Source organism: Danio rerio, chromosome 4 (assembly GCF_052040795.2).
Source record: "Danio rerio strain M-AB ecotype USA chromosome 4, GRCz13ab, whole genome shotgun sequence".
NCBI classification, from domain to species: domain Eukaryota; kingdom Metazoa; phylum Chordata; class Actinopteri; order Cypriniformes; family Danionidae; genus Danio; species Danio rerio.
The window spans coordinates 41,757,818-41,778,566 of record NC_141024.2 but is presented as its reverse complement, the minus strand read 5'-3'; the positions used below and the strand labels follow the sequence as shown (position 1 = coordinate 41,778,566).

At 38.8% G+C, this 20,749-nt stretch overlaps 3 protein-coding genes and 1 pseudogene across 4 annotated transcripts in view; 2 read left to right on the top strand and 2 right to left on the bottom strand.

Moving 5' to 3' along the window:
• The window catches only part of LOC148680812 (uncharacterized), a 451,921-nt gene extending 446,472 nt beyond the window's left edge, over positions 1 to 5,449 (top strand). The window contains exon 3 of the mRNA XM_088650565.1: positions 2,247 to 5,449. Coding sequence (XP_088506691.1) covers positions 2,247 to 3,283 — 1,037 coding nt within the window. The 3' untranslated portion in view covers positions 3,284 to 5,449. The remainder of the gene's footprint in view (positions 1 to 2,246) is intronic.
• Positions 1 to 20,749, top strand: part of LOC148680782 (NACHT, LRR and PYD domains-containing protein 3-like) — a 463,735-nt gene that overhangs the window by 256,675 nt on the left and 186,311 nt on the right. The gene's annotated exons all lie outside the window — the stretch shown is intronic.
• LOC148680790 (uncharacterized) overlaps positions 1 to 20,749 on the bottom strand; it is a 796,717-nt gene that overhangs the window by 644,870 nt on the left and 131,098 nt on the right. The window lies entirely within an intron of this gene.
• LOC148680811 (uncharacterized) lies at positions 8,764 to 20,032 on the bottom strand (annotated as a pseudogene). Its single transcript, XR_015942684.1, has 4 exons — positions 19,997 to 20,032; positions 15,130 to 15,297; positions 14,839 to 14,924; positions 8,764 to 14,152 (listed from the first exon to the last, which is right to left on the bottom strand). The product of XR_015942684.1 is annotated as an uncharacterized LOC148680811 (transcript).

The following is a 20,749-nucleotide window of genomic DNA, read 5'->3' as shown; positions in this document are numbered from 1 at the left end:
ATTCTCACGAGCACCACCCACAGACCAATGACCAGGCCTAGCAAGCTAATCTGCGGCTGGAAAGGGTCCTGCGTTGCGTCACATCCTGGGAACCATCATTTTGGAGTTCCTGATTAACCATGGTCAAATATGCATATAACTCCCTTCTCATTTTTTTTCAATGGGCTTGTCTCCCTTTCAGTGCAGCTTAGACTACAAGCCGCCTCTGTAGACTGATTTCATGAGGCTGCAACTTTAAAAATGAAATCGAGGCTGTGTTGGAAAGAAACCAGGAAATATCACCTGGAGTCACACAGGGACATTGTGTACCTGGCTGTATATCTTAATCACAGTCATTTTTGCTGGGCACCAGTGAACACTATGGCAAATCAGTGCTGTTTAAGAACACTCTCAGTGGCACCTAAATGTTTGCGGGAAATGGACGTTTTTAAAACTTCAGTACTGAGACAATACTATTGCAGACAACACGAGGATGTGCTACAGAGGACTGCATTGTTTTATCGCTCACCAGGTTACATAAGCTGAAGCAAGGAATCGTTCCCAAGTTGTTTACCAGGGGCCATATGTATAAAACTTCTTAAAAATGCTCTTAAGAGTAGTGTTAAACTTTGACTTAAGTGTCAAATTCTTAAAGGGGTGGTCCAGAATGTAATTTTAAGGCTTGGTTGTGTTTATAAGATGCAAAGCAATGTGTGCTTATGTTTCACTTTAAGGAAAATCGCATAATTTTTTCATATATCTCACTTTGATTATACACAGCTACTCAGCTAACATGAAAACGACTGTCATATTTCCTAGTTCAAACTTCATGAACTATTGTGCAACTTCATGAATATTCATTACTGTCAGAGTGTAGATGGCAGAGACGCCACGTTGTGTTGGCAAAAAAAGCGTGAAGTGTTGCTTTTATAGTTTGCTGCAGTTAAGTTTCGTTTTCATTTTCTCTCTGTGAGAGCTCAGACTCACATGTGGATTAACAGTGTACGCGACGCGCGACAACAATAACGTACGTGTCCAAGGAGAATTATTGTTTACCTGAGAGCTGTTCTCATCTGCAAACGCTGAGATCCGGATTCGCTTTAGACTCCTCTTAATAAAGACGCGGCTCTAGTTGCTGGTGATTGTCCTGTCTCTACAGATTTGGTAAGTGAGCGACCAGTGCTCTTTCTTTATTCAGTTCGTATTTTATTCGTATCAAACAAACTTGCAACGAGTGTAAACAAGTTAGCACTAACAGTTACAACCAAACTATAACCTCGTGTTGGATTTTGTGACCGGAATAACACACGCGGCTTTCTGACACTACCTGCCGTGTGCATCTAAGTTTCCGGGAAATGCGGAGGGTTTTTTTCTCTCATTCGCCGTGCGGTATCAAACATTGCAACAAAAATACACGCTTAGAGCAGTTCCTCGAATCAAATATCACGTTTGTCGGGAGGGACATAAATGAATTCCCTGAATGAAAGAGCCAAACTGCAGTTAAAGTCCACCATTTAATAATCTGGCAAATAATTCGACTACAGATGTCCATGTAAACACAGTCACATTGTCCGATGTGGTTGTGTGTTTTGACTCTGAAATTCAGCGCGCCCAAATCGACACTCCCACACCAAGCCTCTTTTCTTCCTCCGACACTCCCCCCTAAACAGAGCTGGACACGCCCACTTTTCTGACTTTTTCCAAAGTAGAGGTGTGAAAACACCCTGCTGAAACGAGGGGGTTTCATGGCCCTTTAAAGACGCAAACCCCTCACTGCATGACAGCTGCACCTTCAGCAAACCTAATTACTGCAGCACGAGCACTTTATGATTGTTTATAAGCGTCAAAAGTGGCTGATCTGTTCGGCGAAATATTTGACTGTGTCACTCCATATCAAACGATTTAAACAATAAAACTAAAATGTCCACTGTGCTGAGCGAGAGTGCTTCTAACTGAATACATGTAGTTTTGTTGTGATTACGGATATAAAAAAACTGGCCATTTACAGCTTTCAAATTTGTCTCATCAATATGACCAAAATGATCTAGGATTAATCATATAAGAATCTGCTTAAATGTGTATGTATGTAATGGACACCAGGAGATTAATATGACAAGATCAATCTAAATATGATCTGCTGTTTTTACATTTATTTTGCATTAAAATTAAGTTTTGTGTAGCCAATGTTTTAGAGCCTTTTCACTTCAGTTTTTGATGAGAGTTTTAATGATTTACTAAAAACTGAACTTTTTTTTTTTAAATTTCAGATCTAATTAAAGACTATGAGGAGAGTAAAGAGGAGAAACATCATGTCAAAATCGAGGACAAAACTCATTTTGAGAATGATGGTGTTTTAAAAATGAGAGACAAGAGTTGTTTTACCTGCACTCAGGGTGGAAAGAGTTTGGCAAGCAAAAGCAAACTTAAGATTCACATGAGGATCCACAATAGAGAGAAACCATTTACATGCACTCAGTGTGGAAAGAGTTTCAGCATATCATCATCGCTTTATAGACACATGAGAATCCACACTGGAGAGAAACCATTCACATGCACTCAGTGTGGAAAGAATTTCAGCCAATCATCATCCCTTAATCTACACATGAGGATCCACACTGGAAAGAAACCATTCACATGCACTAGTTGTGGAAAGAGTTGCAGCCACTCATCACACCTTAATCTGCACATGAGGATCCACACTGGAGAGAAACCATTCACATGCACTCAGTGTGGGAAGAGTTTTAACTGCTCATCACACCTTAATCAACACATGAGGATCCACACTGGAGAGAAACCATTCACATGCACTCAATGTGGGAAGAGTTTCAGCATATCATCATCGCTTTATAGACACATGAGGATCCACACTGGAGAAAAACCATTCACATGCACTCAGTGTGGGAAGAGTTTCAGCCAATCATCATCCCTTAATCTACACATGAGGATCCACACTGGAGAGAGTCCATTCACATGCACACATTGTGGAAAGAGTTTCAGCATATCATCATCGCTTTATAGACACATGAGAATCCACACTAGAGAGAGTCCATTCACATGCACACGTTGTGGAAAGAGTTTCAGCCACTCATCACATCTTAATAAACACATGAAAATCCACACTGGTGTGAGAGAGTATGTGTGCCTGGAGTGTGAGAAGACTTTTATTACAGCTGCAGAATTGAAACACCATCAGAGGATTCACTCTGGAGAAAAAACATACAAGAGTTCACACTGCAGAAAGAGGTTTACTCACTCAAGAACCCTGAAAACACATGAGAGGATTCACACTGGAGAGAAACAGTAAACATGATCAGTGTGTACAGAGTTTCATTCATACGGGGCAGATTAAGAAACACATGGGGTGGTTTTCGGTATGATGTAGACACGTGTAGCAGCATAGAAAGAGCGCTCCCATACACACTGGTATTAATCCTCCTTTTTACATCATATATGATAACCTAAACCATATTTAAATAACATTGAGGGGGGACAAAAAGGCTAGGACAAAACAACCATTGAAACCTGAAAAAAACGAGAAATCAACAGATAAAAAAATCAGAGACGGACAGGATAGCTGATAGCCTGTCAGCTAGCATTGCAGCAATACATATGGACATCAAAACTTTCCTGATGGATATTAAATCTGATTTAACCGCCTTCCAAGATTCTCTTACAAAAGATGTGAAAATGGAATCAAGTTACTTTTAAACAAGAAGTCAATCAAAAACTGGATGGCCTTATTACTGCCTAAACGCAACAGCAGAAAAGTTTAACGAAGCAAAGCAGCGAGCTGGAAAATTGGAGGAGAACGTTGCTGAGATAAAAGAAATGCTCGATCAAACCATCTAACTACCCACCCGAGATCCAACAGAAAAGACGGGCTTTTGCTCCGATAAGAAAAATTCTGAAAGAAAAGGGAATTAAGTTCCAAACACCACTGCCGGCAAAACTTAGAATCTTTCTAGAAAACGGGAGCATCATGAGATCTGAAAGAAAAAGGACTGATAAACAGCGAAGAAGAAACTATTATAGGAATCTCTGGGAAAGTGAAACAAAGACCTTGGCAAAAGGTTAAAATGACATCGTAGAAAAGTAAGGAAAAACATCAAGCGAAGATTCGGGAAAAACTATGTGAATTTTAAAGGGACAACACTAGCTCCGTTTGAAAGAAGGGTAAAACTGACAGATCCTAACAAAGAACTCTGAGAGACTGGTTAAACTTCTTGACTTGATTCACTGATGATGGACATTTAAATCGTTTGAAGGAAGAATGGTATTTAACTGAACTGACCAACGACACAAGATGAACGATTAAAGTACACCAAGACTCGAGTCATTGAGTAACATACTGGGATTCTAATTTATACGCTTAAAATCCCATACTATAATTAGTAGAAATATTGAATATGAAAACCTAGCCAGAAATACATAAATATAATATTGCCAGATATGGGCGTTGAATATATTTGTTAACATTTTTTGTGCAATAGGCACAGCAAGGAGGGGCTTTTTAGGGCCTAGTTCACACTAAAGGAGTTTAAGCCTGATTTGAGCCCGATTTGGAAGTTAACGAGCTCGCCGACAGATCGGGCTGTGATCGGGAAGAAATCTGCAGGTGCCCAGCACGCACCACTCTTTATGTGTGAACTACTGAACAATGCATCAACGATGCTCACTGACGCGTCGCCAACACCTCGCAGACAGAAATCCAATATTTAGCATACTGAATATTCCAGAACAGTCGGCCGACTCAACCCCACGTGTGGTCAGATGTAGTGACTAGCTGCCGCCAATGAGAGAGCAGATCAGCATGAGCTGAATGCCTGTGTGCTCAGGAGCTCAACAGAAACATCTGTGATTGGTCAGAATGGGCATCAACAAACTCGCTTCATTCTGCGTTAACACAGACATGAGAGTAGGATATATTAACAGTGGAACTAGAATACTGTACACTCTCAGAAAAAAAGGTACAAAATTGTACCTTTTAGGGTACAAATGGCCCGTCACTGGGGTGGTACCCTTAAGGGTACAAATTTGTACCTCTATTTAAAGGTACAAAATTGTACCTTCTACATTTGTACCCTTTAAGGGACAATTTTGTACCCCCAAGGAACAAAATTGTAGACACTGAAGGTACAAAAATGTACCTTTTTATAATATGTAGTATTTTCAGGGTACTGACCCAGGCATTTTGATCTTTTGGTGACTGCATGCATAAATAAATAAATAAAATATTTTGGTTCACAGATGTCCATTTTTATTTATTATTGTATGATATTGTTATTGTGTGATTAATTGATAATGAAATGAGAGTGACGGTTTAACTAATTGCACATTGTGATTGACTATGGAATAAAAGGTAGAGTTGGAGAATGTGTCACACACTGAGGAAGGCTTTGTGCCGAAACGTCTGTTTGTCTGTTATCACCCGTAAAATGTAAGAAAAAGTAAAAATAAAAACAGTACGAAGCAATTGAGTGCGAATCATTACCTTCTTTTTATTTATTATTGTAGAAATATTTAATTACAACTCACAACTGAATATGTTAAGAAATAAAATTACACAGCAAGTATAAAGCAGACATGTAAAACAGTAAAAAGAACAATTTAGATAAACTAAATAATCTACACTTAATACAAAGAGCACAAGAATACTGTTTAAGATTTATAAACACATTACACAGGCTACATCAATCAAGTACCGCACTTTATAAAGTCCAAAGTATTTGTCTTTAGTCAGAATACTCGGTCATAATAAATAATTTTTCATCAACATTTTCTCTGAATTTCAGAATGAAGGCAATGTTTCTCTATAAATTGCTTCAACAGTGCAGAAAACCAAATACATCAGTAGCCTCTTCCTCAACATCAGTAGATTACTCCTCATCATCCTCAAGTGGAGTTGTAATTTGTTGTAACACAATATGTGTTTATGCTTTTGATAAACATGACATGTAAAGCATTCATATCTGGAAAATGTTCTTTGATAGTCATTAGGAGCACAAGTTATTTAAAAATTTGCTTTATGCATGAATGATAGCAGTGTGCTGGATTAACTTGATGATTGTGATTATCCCAAGAGCATGTAGAGAAAAAAAAACAAGGTTGATCACTCTGGTAACTGGAGTAGATCGAGGCTTGTCACCGTCCACCATTCATTCAAAACATTCCACTGCAGAAACATCAAGGTGTTCTTCTAATAAGATGGATATGTCAAAAATGTATATTTGTCCACATCATTAGCCCGGCTAATCGCAATCCCATCAACTCTGAAGACTGCCGTGACTCGTCTTGTTAACACAGTTGTCCAGTCGGTGGCCTCCTCCTGTACTTGAACTGTTGGATGTGGTGAAGATGGTTCACTGTAAATGACAAAGCAATAATTACATTAATATCAGTCACTCTATCACTGATGAAGAGAAAATCAACATGCATAGAAAGTAAAATAATTAATATTCACTGATTAAAAAAAAAAGTATCACAGATTAAAAGACTGATATAAATTTCATTCATTCAATTTCTTTTCGGCTTAGTCTCTTTATTAATCTGGGGTCGCCACAGTGGAATGAATCACCAACTTATCCAGCATGTTTTATGCAGCAGATGCCCTTCTAGCTGCAACCCAGTATTACGAAACATCCAGACACACTTATTCACCACACATTTATACACTACAGACAAATAAGCTTACCAAATTCAGCTATAGTGCATGTCTTTGGACTTGTGGGAAAACCGGAGCACTTGGATGAAATCGGAGCACTTGGAGGAAACCCTCACGAACACTGGAAGAATATGCAAACTCCTCACACAAATGCCAACTGACCCAGCCGAGGCTCGAACCAGCGACCTTCTTGCCGAAAGGTGACAGCACTACCCACTGCGTCATCCTAATATAAAGAATATCAAACATTATAAAATGCATTTATTACAGCATATACTAAACAGAAAACAACATATGCACCGGAGCACAACGAAATGTTGAAGTGTCTCGCTTAACAAGGCTGGCAACATGAGAAGTGCTGCTGTAAAATCAATTCCTGTAACATAAGATGTGGCATACAAACAAATATGAATGAATCCATACAAAGCTAGAATTTAATAATATTAATCAAGTGGAGAAAGTTAAGAAAGAGTACCTTAGAGTCAGGTCCATAGCATTCTTCAGTTGATCTCTCATCTTTCGATGAATACCTAGAAAATAATTTTAAACACGTGGGTGTACATTTATTGTTGTTTGTAAGTAAAAACCTACAAATTTAAAATAGTATGTAAGCCATTAAAACCATGGTATAGATAATGAGACATACTTACATCTTGTAACTGAGCAATGCTTTCATATGACATGCCTTCATTGCTCTGATGCTGTTAGGCTGCATTCTGTTGTTCAATCTTGTCCTGAAAGACAATTGGAAACTTCAAAAACTTCTGGAAAGCAACAAGATAAAGCAATAACTATTTATTTATTTTGAGATATTAATAAAATAGGTAAAATAGCTCAAGGTACCAGTTTCAGAACAGATGAGACAAATTATTACATTAAAGAACAAAGTATAACTTAAAACGTCGATTTATACAACATGGTATGTTAATAATTCTACATTAACATAAGTATAACGTTAAACGATAGTAAAGCACCAACAATTCTGGACATGAGAGTTTGTGGACACTCCTCAACATTAAATGTAACTTAGACACTGAAACAAAGATATGTACAAGCATACACACGCCACGTTTGTAACTAGCCACGTTTACATAATCAGTCGCTTTGTTGGTGACAAAATTGTGATTTTTCTTCACAAAATGGCGGTGTAACTTAACTTATAACCAAATTACATTTCAGCGGTCAACCGTGGCTAGAAAAATGGCCTCAAAATATAAAACATTATCGATAATTACAAATTTCCAGTATTAATAACAAAAGGTTTTATATCAAGGTAACGTTAAATGAAGACTTTAGTCGCGCGAGCTCCGGGCCACACCGCACATTACTCACGGATCACGGCCCGATTCCGGTGCACGGATACGGCAGCGTCGCGCTTCTGCCGCCGCAGCTGGTCCGAGTGTATTTTGCTAATTGGGTTGCGATTATATTCCGCCGTGGCAACACTAATTAAAAGCAGTAACGTAACGTAAGATATAAGGCGCGAATACGTAACGTAGGCGACAAAGGGAACTTTTACACCGAGAAAACTAACAGCATATAGTACTCACCGTCTATAACGTTATGTCCCTCGGTGACTTCGATATCACATTGTATTAACTTCTTTAATAAGCTGCAGACATCTTAGCAAACTCCATCCTGCAGGCCAGCCAGGAGCACATAAAGAGGGGGAAAACCGATACCCGAGAGTCAGACAAAATCAACAGAACACGGCTTCACATGTAAAAATGAGATTGAAAATATCTTTAATACATTCTTACCTGAAAAGTGTGGACTCCAAAATAGACTTTTCTTTGAAAAGCGTGCAAAGTTCTGTGTAAACAGCCAGCGTACTCGACCGACCGCCTCAGTAACAAACACTACTATAACAAATCAACAAGCCAAATTCTTAAAGAGACAGCAACATCACCACCTGTATGAAGATGCTGTCACTCTGCATGGTTCTTATTCTACATCCCATATACTATAGGGTCTTAAACAGTAAGCAAAGACCAGTATTTACGTTTTTAATGATTAAATTACATTCAATTATAAATTAAATTATTAACATTTTTGAGAAAAAATGTAATTTAAATACATGAAAAAAAATTTAATTATTAAAATATTTAATTCAATCAATTTATTTATTTATTATATTTTTAAATTATGTATTTTAGTATTAATGTTTAGTATTAATACATTTAAATTAGTGTTATATAGTGTCTTGATCTTATCATGAGCTGAGGGTACAATTTTGTTCCTATAGGGAAACAAAATATATAATTGTACCTTTAAAGGTGCCAAATTGGTCCTTTACGGTACAATTTTGTATCCAAATGTGCTATAAAAGGTACAAAAATGTACCTTTCAAACCTAAATCTGGACATTTGTACCTTTATAGCCCATTTGGGTACAAAATTGTACCCTAAGGACCAATATGGGACCTTTAAAGGTACAATTTTATATTTTGTTCCCTCTAGGAACAAAATTGTACCCTCATTGTACCTTTTTTTCTGAGAGTGTATATAAAAGTTGTTGTGCTAGGCTGCTAGCTAATCCAGGACGCTGTGGCTACTCAGGAGTCCTCCTGTCAAGACCTGCCATCTCATTAAATCTTTAACCTTATGGTTTTGTTTTGCATTGCTTGTATCATGTAGCTAAACTGTTGTTGTGATTATATCATAAGTTCTTTATCTTCATTATTATCCCTAGACATTTGTTGGTTGCTTTGATTGATGGTTTTATGAGTTACATTTTATAATAAATAATTTGCATTCAGGCTATTTTGTTGGCTCATCTCTCTTTTATGTTGCGACTCAAACAAGCAGGTCATAACACTTTGTGAAATGTGTCCGGTTGTATTTAAGATCCTGTCCTTTCAGTCATGACCATAGGTGAGAGTAGGAACCTTGATTGAGCGGTAAATTGAAAAAAATTGCCTTTCATCTCAGCTCGTTCCCCACAACAGACAATCACATCAACTGCATTACTGCTGCCACTGCACTGATCCATCTTTTAATCTCACATTCCATTCCTCATGAAAAAAACGCAGATACTTGAGCTACATTTGAGTTAAGGACTTTCCTTCAAATTGGAGATGGCCACCTTTTTCCAGTCGAGCACCATGGTCTCTGACATAGAGGTGCTGTTTCTTTCCCTGCCATGTCACACTCAGCAGTAAACAGCAGTGGTGGGAGTAACGAATTACAACTTCTCATGTTACTGTAATTAAGTACATTTTTGGGGTAATTGTACTTCCATGAGTAGAATTTTAAGCCTTTAATTTTACTTGTACATGAGTACAAATTAAGCTGATTAATCTACTTCGTTACTTTTAAAATCACAATTCGTTACAGAGTACTGTAAATAAATTAATATTTCAGCCACGCACTGACCAGCATTTCGGTAGCCAATAAAAAAAGTTCATCTTAATGGACCAATGAAAAGCCTGGTATATTATTTGAACCGAAAAACAAGTTCAGGCTACTGCAGATTTACGTGAGCTGACCGTCATCATCATACAGTCACGAAGTAATCAATTGACATATGGAGATTTAAGACAGAAGAAATGAGGAAGAAAAAGCAGAGGATGAATGCCCATGGCCACACCCGGAGGAGCTGTTCACCTACAGGTACATAGGGAAGAAAGGGGACAGCTGTGCTGATGCAGTGTGAATAGCTATGTTATCATCTTAAATGCTAATTAAATGTATGCCCAAAACTAGAATATCGCATAAAAGACTGCAAATAAAGCAGCGTTTCCATCCAACAAGTCAAAGAGAACAAAATCGCCACCTTCTGATTAACTGGCGACAAACATCAAAAGTAAAAACAGAATATGCATCGGTGGGAGGAGCTGCAGGAATATATTATCTTCATTTAATAAATGACTTGCGCCTCAGAAGGCAATCCTGACACGCAGTGAACGCGCGCTGGCGTTTGAAGGCGCGAGACATGGAGTGCAGACACTCTTGACAATTTTGGAGGTCATTAAAATATTAATATTATAACAAAACTGAAATGGTTGAGGCGGTTTAGAATGACCAAAACAACACTTTAGATGTTTTACAATGTGCTTAGCCTGCTGTTTTGTACATTCACACACATTTTCGAAAAATATTCGCATTATAGCGTTTCCATCAACCGTTTTTATGTGCATATCCAAAAAGCGCATAAAAAAAAGTGAATGAAACCTGCCCTCTGCTGTGCCATCTGGCTTACACAGGGTTTCCGTGGGGTCTTAAAAGGTTTAAAATATAAACATCTAAATTTTAGGCCTTAAAAAGTATTAAATTCGCTGTTCTAGGTCTTAAATATGCTTGCACAGGTCTTATTTTTGCGATGTCCATGTAATGCTACTCCTAATGCTCATTTAAAAAAAAATTTTGTTGTTGCTTGGTGTTACATCTTTTGGATGTATTTATTATTATTGATGTTTGTTTGTGTGTTTACTGCCCATTGGGAGTGGTTATGTTGTGTGTTTTCTTTTTTACTTTCACTGTGTCTCTCTGCCTGCTCACTAGGTAGAGCTGATTGGGCCCAGGTGGTGCTCATCATTGGAGCGTGCTGCAGTAATGCGCTGCTACAAAAGCAGTGCTCCAGACTCGTGATTGTTGTGGTCATTCGTTGTGTGTATTGATCTGGTTGGTTGTAAAAAGCAGTTTAATGGGCTAGTGAGTTCAATTTTAGTTTCTGTGTGTTGAGAAACTTGTTTGTTTTTGCGTTGTGGAATTTTACAGGCAGTGTGTCTGTTTTCTTAGTTGTTATTTAAATACATATATTCTTTTGTGTGTGGTACGTAAAAGTTAATTGTATTGTTTCTTTGTCTGACTTTTTGATATTAAAATTTAAGCTGTAGGGAGAGGGTGCCATTTTTAGTTTTGTAATTGTTTGACTGTGTTTATTGATAGTAAGGGAGTTGAGGAAAGCCTGTGTTGTTTCTTTTCTTTTACCTGAAATTAGGTTATTTAGTACTCCTCCTGAGCTAGACCGGTTTTGTATGTTGTTTTGGTTAATCCTTCTCCTAAAAATTTATGCTTCATTTATTGTTTAAGAACCAAATAATAAAATAACTTAAGTTTACTCTTGTGGTTGTTTCACATTTCTGAGGCAGGATTGAAGTGTTCCCTCAATATTTGTTTATTTAATTTATTCACAATTCATTAATTTGGTCTTCTTTTTTCTCAAATTCTAAATTTTTAATTTTCTTTGTTGTTTTCCTTCCCTAACCCTAGACCAAAAAGGGGAAGGGACGTAACACTTGGTTTCGTGGTGGTGTAGTTCTTTATTTCACTAGTCCTAATGTAATTTGCAGTATTAAAACTACAAATAAGACCAGCATGCCATAGCTCAGTGTGCGCGGTATATGTGTCGTCATTGCCGTGTTTGCGGAGGTTCACTTTGGAAGCCTGCGACATGATTTTGGGTGAAGAGTTCATGCGGCGCCGCGTTTGATTTGAGTTGAATAGGAGTCACTTTGAAGGGATTTTGTCTGAAACAGTGTAACTGTACAGACATCTTAACGATCCGACCATGCGTGATCACCATAGAGATAACCTGACCAATAATTCTTGGCTAGAAATAGTAACAGCCGTGGAAAGGAAGTGTTTTGTTAAAAAGTTTGGAAAAACCTGGGGGATAAGTTTGTTACAACAAAAAAGAGGCCATGGCAAAAGTGGAGACCCAGGTGGTTTTAATATTACAGAATGTTTTCCCACCATTTGTAGGTTTTACACTGATGTATATTTTTGAAGTTAAAGCAATGTAACAAAAATTAAGTAACAAATTAAGTCTTTGATAACTGGAAAAGAAAATATGAACCTGTCGACTTACAGTATACTGATGCCCAATTTCTAGGCTTTATTAGTGATAATGGACAGGTTTGTTGGACCATTATTGCATTTTCAGCTCAAAGGTAGAGGACAAAAACTAGCCAGACAATAATTTGTCAATTGTTGATTGGGCAAAATAATTAAAAGTTTCTTTTTAAATATAATTGTAGAGTAGGTGAGGCAGTGGCGCAGTAGGTAGTGCTGTCGCCTCACAGCAAGAAGGTCACTGTGTCACTGGTTCGAACCTCGGCTTTTCCGCACTGACACATTAGTGAGGGTGTACCATTTTGCAACATTAAGTACTTCCCCACCCCATACAGTCAGGGACATGCTGTATGTCGCATCGGCAACCTTATAAGACCTGGTCATCATTTTTTGACTACTGCGAATGTATGCATCTCTGGCTTCATTTAACTGCAGCACCTTGACTTTGATGTTCACCTAAAACAGAAAAACACAACATACTTTTGTGACACAAAAAATTTTTTTATAAAGCAACAACATAACCTTACACTAATTTCACATTTAAATCATACAATTAATATTACACTACCTACAAATGCAGCAATACGTATAATGAAAGTAGTGTTAGTATTAAAAATGTAATTATCAATAAAATCTATTTAAAATTGTAAAATTAAGCACTTGATTATAATTGCAGCAATACAAAATAAATAAATTACTATTCACACACACAAACTAAACTCTAAAATTTAGCACAGCACTCTTATCTACTACACTGTAAACCCAAATATGGATTTACAGTAACGATGTAACTCGTTGCCTCAATTTTTAAGTTCATGAACTTAAAAAATTAAGTTTTCAAAACAAATATTTTGATTACATGCTACTTAGACCTTTTCATTTAAGTTAAATTAAAACTTGTTATGAAACCAATTTAAATATTTTAAGTTACAGTAACTTAAAATTTTGCTTAAAATTTCATGGCATTAAGTTAACATTACATAAAAAAATAAGTACACAAAGAACCATTTTAAGTTGAATCAACTCAATATTTATTATTGTCTTTGTCTTTTTGTTTTAAGTACCAGTAACTTGTATTATACAAGTAGAATAACATTTAAAAAACAATAATCAAAACTAAATTTGACACTGCAGAGCTAATTTAAAAGGATAAAACCTGAAAAGCAGATTTAAGACCACACCTCTGACAATAAAAATTCACGAACCTGCATGAACTTTTACAAAAACATGAACCATTTAAAACTAAATTACCTATATGGTTACAAAGTACTACCCAGCTGTACTTAACAACTCTTAAAAACAAGAGCTGCATTAATGACAAATGACATTAATAAATGCACATTGTGAAAAAAAAATGCAGAAACCTTTTAACCAGTATTTTCACAAAAACAAATTACATAAAACTCGAGGAATTGCCAGGCCTACATTCGCATCAAATCATTTTTGAGACTCTGTAACTTGGGTGACAGTTTACCCTTGTCAAGACAAAGTAAAATCTTTTGAATGATTTTAAAAGTGTTGGCCAGTCCTTTGTGATAGTTGAGGTGAAAGTGCATAGATCAGTCCAAACAATACCAGGTAGAATCTGGAGAGGCTGCTCAAAATCTTACTCTCGATGACAAGTTTTTCACAGGTTGAAAGAGAACTGAACTTATGTCATTTTCTTTGACGACTGCGAGGAGGGCCACTGCAACATCTGTAAGCTCTGGTTCATCAGAAAATCAGCTCATCAGTGTCCTGTAAGATAAAATAGATGTTAAAGCAAAAACAGAAGATTGGTCAAGTCAGCCTAGCAAACAGTAAACAAAAGTTGCAATAAATTGATACTATGCTAAAAAAAAAAGAAAAGAAAACGCTTAGTTTTGCTTAAAGCAATTTAGTACTAAAATAATTTTACAGTGAGGTCAAAGAAAATAAATCGCACAAACTATTTGGTTGGAAAGACAGAATAAGAGAAATGTACTGTATGCATGTATGTATGGCGACGCGATGGCGCAGTAGGTAGCGCTGTGGCCTCACAGCAAGATGGTCGCTGGTTCGAGCCTCTCCTGGGTCAGTTGGTGTTTCTGTGTGGAGTTTGCATGTTCTCCCCGCATTCATGTGGGTTTCCTCCGGGTGCTCCGGTTTCCCCCACAGTCCAAGGACATGCGATACAGGTGAATTGGGTAGGCTAAATTGTCTATAGTGTATGAGTGTGTATGGATGTTTTCCAGTGATGGGTTGCAGCTGGAAGGGTATCCGCTGTGTAAAACATATGCTGTATTAGTTGGCGGTACATTCCGCTGAGGTGACCCCAGATTAATAAAGGGACTAAGCCAAAAAGAAAATGAATGAATGTATATATGCATGTATGTATAAGAACTGTTTGGTGTGGTAATGTAATGTTTTTTTAAATACTCACCATGCAGGTCCTTAAAAACCCAGTGATTTCCTCACGTAGATACGCAGAGCATAAACAACAGTGACACACTTGATGTGCACATCATGGACTCCTATAACGATAAAAAGAAAACTGTATATAATTGAACTGTAAATGTTAAACAATATAATCAGATATACAAAACCAGACAAATACAAAAAAAGTGTTCAAAATGTTTTAGTGGTGTAGTGTTCAAAGTTCATTTGAATCATCACATTTTTCAAACTTTTAATCTTTTAATAAAGTTTTAGCCTATAAAATGCACAACAATATTTTTACTTGTTCATCATGGATTCTTAGGATTTCATTTAAAGTATCTGATATCTTCCCGGTTCTGGCTGCCTTCTATCTGAACAGGGTCATCAGGCTAGGAAGGTGTTGGTCAAGCTCAGAGTAGAATGTGTTGGGCAGGTTCTGATTTTCCGTTGGAACTCTGCATACACCTACATCTTAAAACAATGACAGACAGGGAACACAGCCATATTCATTATGTGAACCTGGTTAATCTACTACCCCCTCAAAGAAAATAGCCCCTGAATGTAGCCCCCAGGAGAAGCACTTTAGCAGCATCTAGACCAGCAGCCTGTAAGTACATTTAAGATTTGTTTCAGTTGTTGTGTATGGTTTGAGGACTTGTTTCCAGCTGTTTGTTTAAAGTTGTAGGACATTTAAACTTGCTTTCAGTTGTGTATAATACTAGAAGTTGTTTAGCCACTGTTTCCTTGGTTACTATAAGAGCTTGTGTAGCGAACGCAGACGCGGTTTCGCGTCGTCCGCCTCAGTTTCGGCCCTTGTTTTGACTCGGGAGGCATGTCCAAACGCCAGGTAACCACTATATAGTGAGCACGCTAGCATTAGTCGGCAGGAGAAGCACTTTAGCAGCATCTAGACCAGCAGCCTGTAAGTACATTTAAGATTTGTTTCAGTTGTTGTGTATGGTTTGAGGACTTGTTTCCAGCTGTTTGTTTAAAGTTGTAGGACATTTAAACTTGCTTTCAGTTGTGTATAATACTAGAAGTTGTTTAGCCACTGTTTCCTTGGTTACTATAAGAGCTTGTGTAGCGAACGCAGACGCGGTTTCGCGTCGTCCGCCTCAGTTTCGGCCCTTGTTTTGACTCGGGAGGCGTGTCCAAACGCCAGGTAACCACTATATAGTGAGCACGCTAGCATTAGTCGGCAGGAGAAGCACTTTAGCAGCATCTAGACCAGCAGCCTGTAAGTACATTTAAGATTTGTTTCAGTTGTTGTGTATGGTTTGAGGACTTGTTTCCAGCTGTTTGTTTAAAGTTGTAGGACATTTAAACTTGCTTTCAGTTGTGTATAATACTAGAAGTTGTTTAGCCACTGTTTCCTTGGTTACTATAAGAGCTTGTGTAGCGAACGCAGACGCGGTTTCGCGTCGTCCGCCTCAGTTTCGGCCCTTGTTTTGACTCGGGAGGCGTGTCCAAACGCCAGGTAACCACTATATAGTGAGCACGCTAGCATTAGTCGGCAGGAGAAGCACTTTAGCAGCATCTAGACCAGCAGCCTGTAAGTACATTTAAGATTTGTTTCAGTTGTTGTGTATGGTTTGAGGACTTGTTTCCAGCTGTTTGTTTAAAGTTGTAGGACATTTAAACTTGCTTTCAGTTGTGTATAATACTAGAAGTTGTTTAGCCACTGTTTCCTTGGTTACTATAAGAGCTTGTGTAGCGAACGCAGACGCGGTTTCGCGTCGTCCGCCTCAGTTTCGGCCCTTGTTTTGACTCTCGAGGCGTGTCCAGCTGAATTCAATCAGCTAGTGCTTTGGGGTTATATAAACAACTAGTTCACCGTGGCAGCGGTCGCGGCAGCCTCGTGTGAAGACCGCCTCGTGTGAAGACCGACGAGGGTAAAGACCATCGACTCTACCTGCGCGACTCCACCGAGCAAAGACACCGACAAAGCACTTGAGTACTTTACTTTATTGTTTTACTTTACACTTATTTTTTTGTTGTCAGTGCACTTTTATTATGTGTTTTCTAATTCCTGTTGTTACTAACACTCGCAAAACACGGGAGGTACGCTGCAGGCGTAATCCTCACAACCTTCGTTCAATACATGTATCTACTATTTCACAACTCTCTCTCTCCGTGGGCCTCTGGAATTGTCAATCAGCTGTTAACAAGGCTGATTTTATTACCTCCATAGCTACATATTCTGACTATAATCTCATGGCTCTAACTGAGACCTGGTTGAGGCCGGAGGACACTGCTACACATGCTACTCTTTCTGCTAATTTCTCTTTTTCCCACACTCCTCGTCAGACAGGGAGAGGGGGTGGGACTGGACTACTAATTTCCAAAGAATGGAAATTTACTCTGATACCGTCCCTGCCAACAATCAGCTCCTTTGAATTCCATGCAGTCACCATTATCCACCCCTTCTACATAAATGTGGTTGTCATCTACCGCCCACCAGGTAAATTAGGTCACTTCCTAGATGAACTGGATGTTCTTCTCTCATCTTTTTCTAATTTTGACACTCCCTTATTGGTGCTAGGTGACTTCAACATTTACGTGGACAAACCGCAAGCTGCAGACTTTCAGACTTTGCTTGCCTCTTTTGACCTAAAAAGAGCACCTACTTCTGCTACCCACAAATCAGGTAATCAGCTAGACCTTATTTACACACGACACTGCTTCACTGATCAAACAATAGTAACTCCACTACAAATATCTGATCATTTCCTTCTGTCTCTCAACATCCACATTACTCCTGAGCCGCCACACACTCCAACACTGGTTACCTTTCGCAGAAACCTACGATCTCTCTCACCCAATAGACTATCCACCATTGTTTCAGACTCTCTTCCTCCATCTCGCAAACTCACTGCACTTGATTCGAACAGTGCCACTAATACACTCTGCTCCACACTAGCATCATGTCTAGACCGATTATGTCCTCTTGCATCCAGGCCAGCCCGTGCCAGTCCTCCTGCACCCTGGCTCTCGGATGCTCTCCGTGAGCATCGCTCAAAACTTCGGGCTGCGGAGAGAATTTGGCGGAAAACTAAAAATCCTGCACATCTCTTAACATACCAAACTCTTCTGTCCTCTTTCTCAGCTGAGGTTACTTCTGCAAAGCAGACGTATTACCGTCTGAAAATCAACAATGCCACTAATCCTCGCCTACTTTTTAAAACATTTTCCTCCCTCCTCTATCCTCCTCCTCCACCCGCATCCTCCACACTTACTACTGATGACTTTGCTACATTCTTCTGCACCAAAACTGCAAAAATCAGTGCTCAATTTGCTGCACCTACAACAAACACGCAAGATACAACACCACACACACTCACCTCTTTTTCTCAGCTCTCTGAGTCTGAGGTGTCCAAACTTGTGCTATCTAGCCATGCAACCACCTGTCCACTCGATCCCATTCCCTCTCATCTCTTGCAAGCCATCTCTCCTGCAGTCATACCAACACTGACTCACATAATTAACACATCTCTTGACTCTGGTTTATTCCCCACTACATTTAAGCAGGCTAGGGTAACCCCACTGCTAAAGAAACCCAACCTGGACCATACTCTACTTGAAAACTACAGACCAGTATCCCTGCTTCCATTCATGGCCAAGATTCTGGAGAAAGTAGTGTTCAATCAAGTCCTGGACTTTCTTACTCAAAACAATCTCATGGACAACAAGCAATCCGGCTTTAAGAAAGGCCACTCAACTGAGACTGCCCTGCTCTCGGTCGTGGAGGATCTCAGACTGGCTAAAGCAGACTCTAAATCATCAGTCCTCATTTTGCTGGACTTGTCAGCTGCTTTTGACACTGTCAACCACCAGATCCTGCTATCTACGCTTGAGTCACTGGGCGTTGCGGGCACTGTTAAACAATGGTTCAGATCTTACCTCTCTGACAGGTCATTTAGGGTGTCTTGGAGGGGAGAGGTGTCCAACCTACAGCATCTAAACACTGGGGTCCCTCAAGGCTCTGTTCTTGGGCCACTTCTCTTCTCCATCTACACATCATCTCTAGGACCAGTCATCCAGAGACATGGATTCTCCTACCACTGCTATGCTGATGATACCCAGCTATACCTCTCTTTTCATCCTGATGATCCCTCGGTTCCAGCTCGTATCTCAGCCTGCCTGTTGGATATTTCACACTGGATGAAAGATCATCATCTTCAGCTGAACCTCGCAAAAACGGAAATGCTTGTAGTTTCTGCCAACGCGACTCTACACCATAACTTTTCAATCCAGATGGATGGGGCAACCATTACTGCATCCAAAATGGTGAAAAGCCTTGGAGTAACGATTGATGACCAACTAAACTTCTCTGACCACATTTCTAGAACTGCTCGATCGTGCAGATTTGCACTCTATAACATCAGAAAGATCCGACCCTTCTTGTCTGAACATGCAGCTCAACTCCTTGTTCAAGCTCTTGTTCTCTCCAAACTGGATTACTGCAACTCTCTACTAGCTGGGCTTCCAGCTAACTCTATCAAGCCTCTTCAACTGCTCCAGAATGCAGCAGCACGAGTTGTCTTCAATAAACCTAAACGAGCACATGTCACTCCGCTGCTAGTCCGTTTGCACTGGCTGCCAGTTGCTGCTCGCATCAAATTCAAAACTCTGATGTTTGCCTACAAAGTGACTTCTGGCCTAGCACCTTCTTATCTGCACTCACTTCTGCAGATCTACGTGCCCTCCAGAAACTTGCGTTCTGTGAATGAACGTCGCCTCGTGGTTCCATCCCAAAGAGGGAAAAAATCACTTTCGCGAACGCTCATGCTCAATCTGCCCAGTTGGTGGAATGAACTCCCTAACTGCATCAGAACAGCAGAGTCACTCGCTATTTTCAAGAAACGACTAAAAACTCAACTATTTAGTCTCCACTTCACTTCCTAATCTGCAATTGCCTCTTTGAAGATCACACTAATTGTACAAAAAAAAAAAAAAAAAACTACTAACACTTCCCTTAGACTTTACAGACCTGAAACTTGCCTTTAGTACTTATTCATTGTTGCTCTTAGTTGTGTAAATTGCTTCCTTGTCCTCATTTGTAAGTCGCTTTGGATAAAAGCGTCTGCTAAATGACTAAATGTAAATGTAAATGTGGTATATGTTATCAAGAAAGCAATAACAGAAAAAAGTGTTACCCCATTACCTCAGATTCTATCTTAAATGCAGGCCAGAGTTCCATGAAATAACAATCAAATTGAAGCCAACAACCTAAAAAAACCGAGATTATTGTTAGATAGTGTATATTTATCCAGTAATGAAATATGTAAAGCCTTTAGCAGTTGTTAAATCATTAAATTAAATTGAAAAGTTATTTATGTTGATGTAACTCCAAACAAAAAGGGGACTACTATATAATAGACAGTTGTGGCTGTTAAATATTAAGCCGGAATGTGATTGTTGTGGACTACAGCACTGTTTTATCTCTAAACAGATGTCATCAGTCAAAACTAAAGTGTAACAGTTATATATTATTTTTCCATACTAGACTTAAAATACATTAAACTGTTTAGACACATTTCTACAATGACACTTGCTCTCCAAGTCCCCAGTTTGTATCAATGGCACACCAACACATTGTGGAAAGTATGTTTTCCAAGTTATATCGTTTTTAACACAGCAGACAAAAGCTGTCTCATTTCAGAGGCTGCATCCGCCGAATGATGCATTGGAAGTGCGATGCGTGTTCGTGGCGCGCTGAAGGCTGTTTCATTTTTTTTTTTTAATTCAAACGCAGCCTCAAAAATGTGTCCTTCACTTCCCAGGTAACGAAGTATACAACCGGTGGATCCTTCGCGGCCTCGAACATCCCAAGATTCATTGCTCGCTGATAACGGCAGGACGTTTTTAAAAGAAAAACTCTGGATTAAATGTATGAGTTGGGTTTATTTGACTTTGA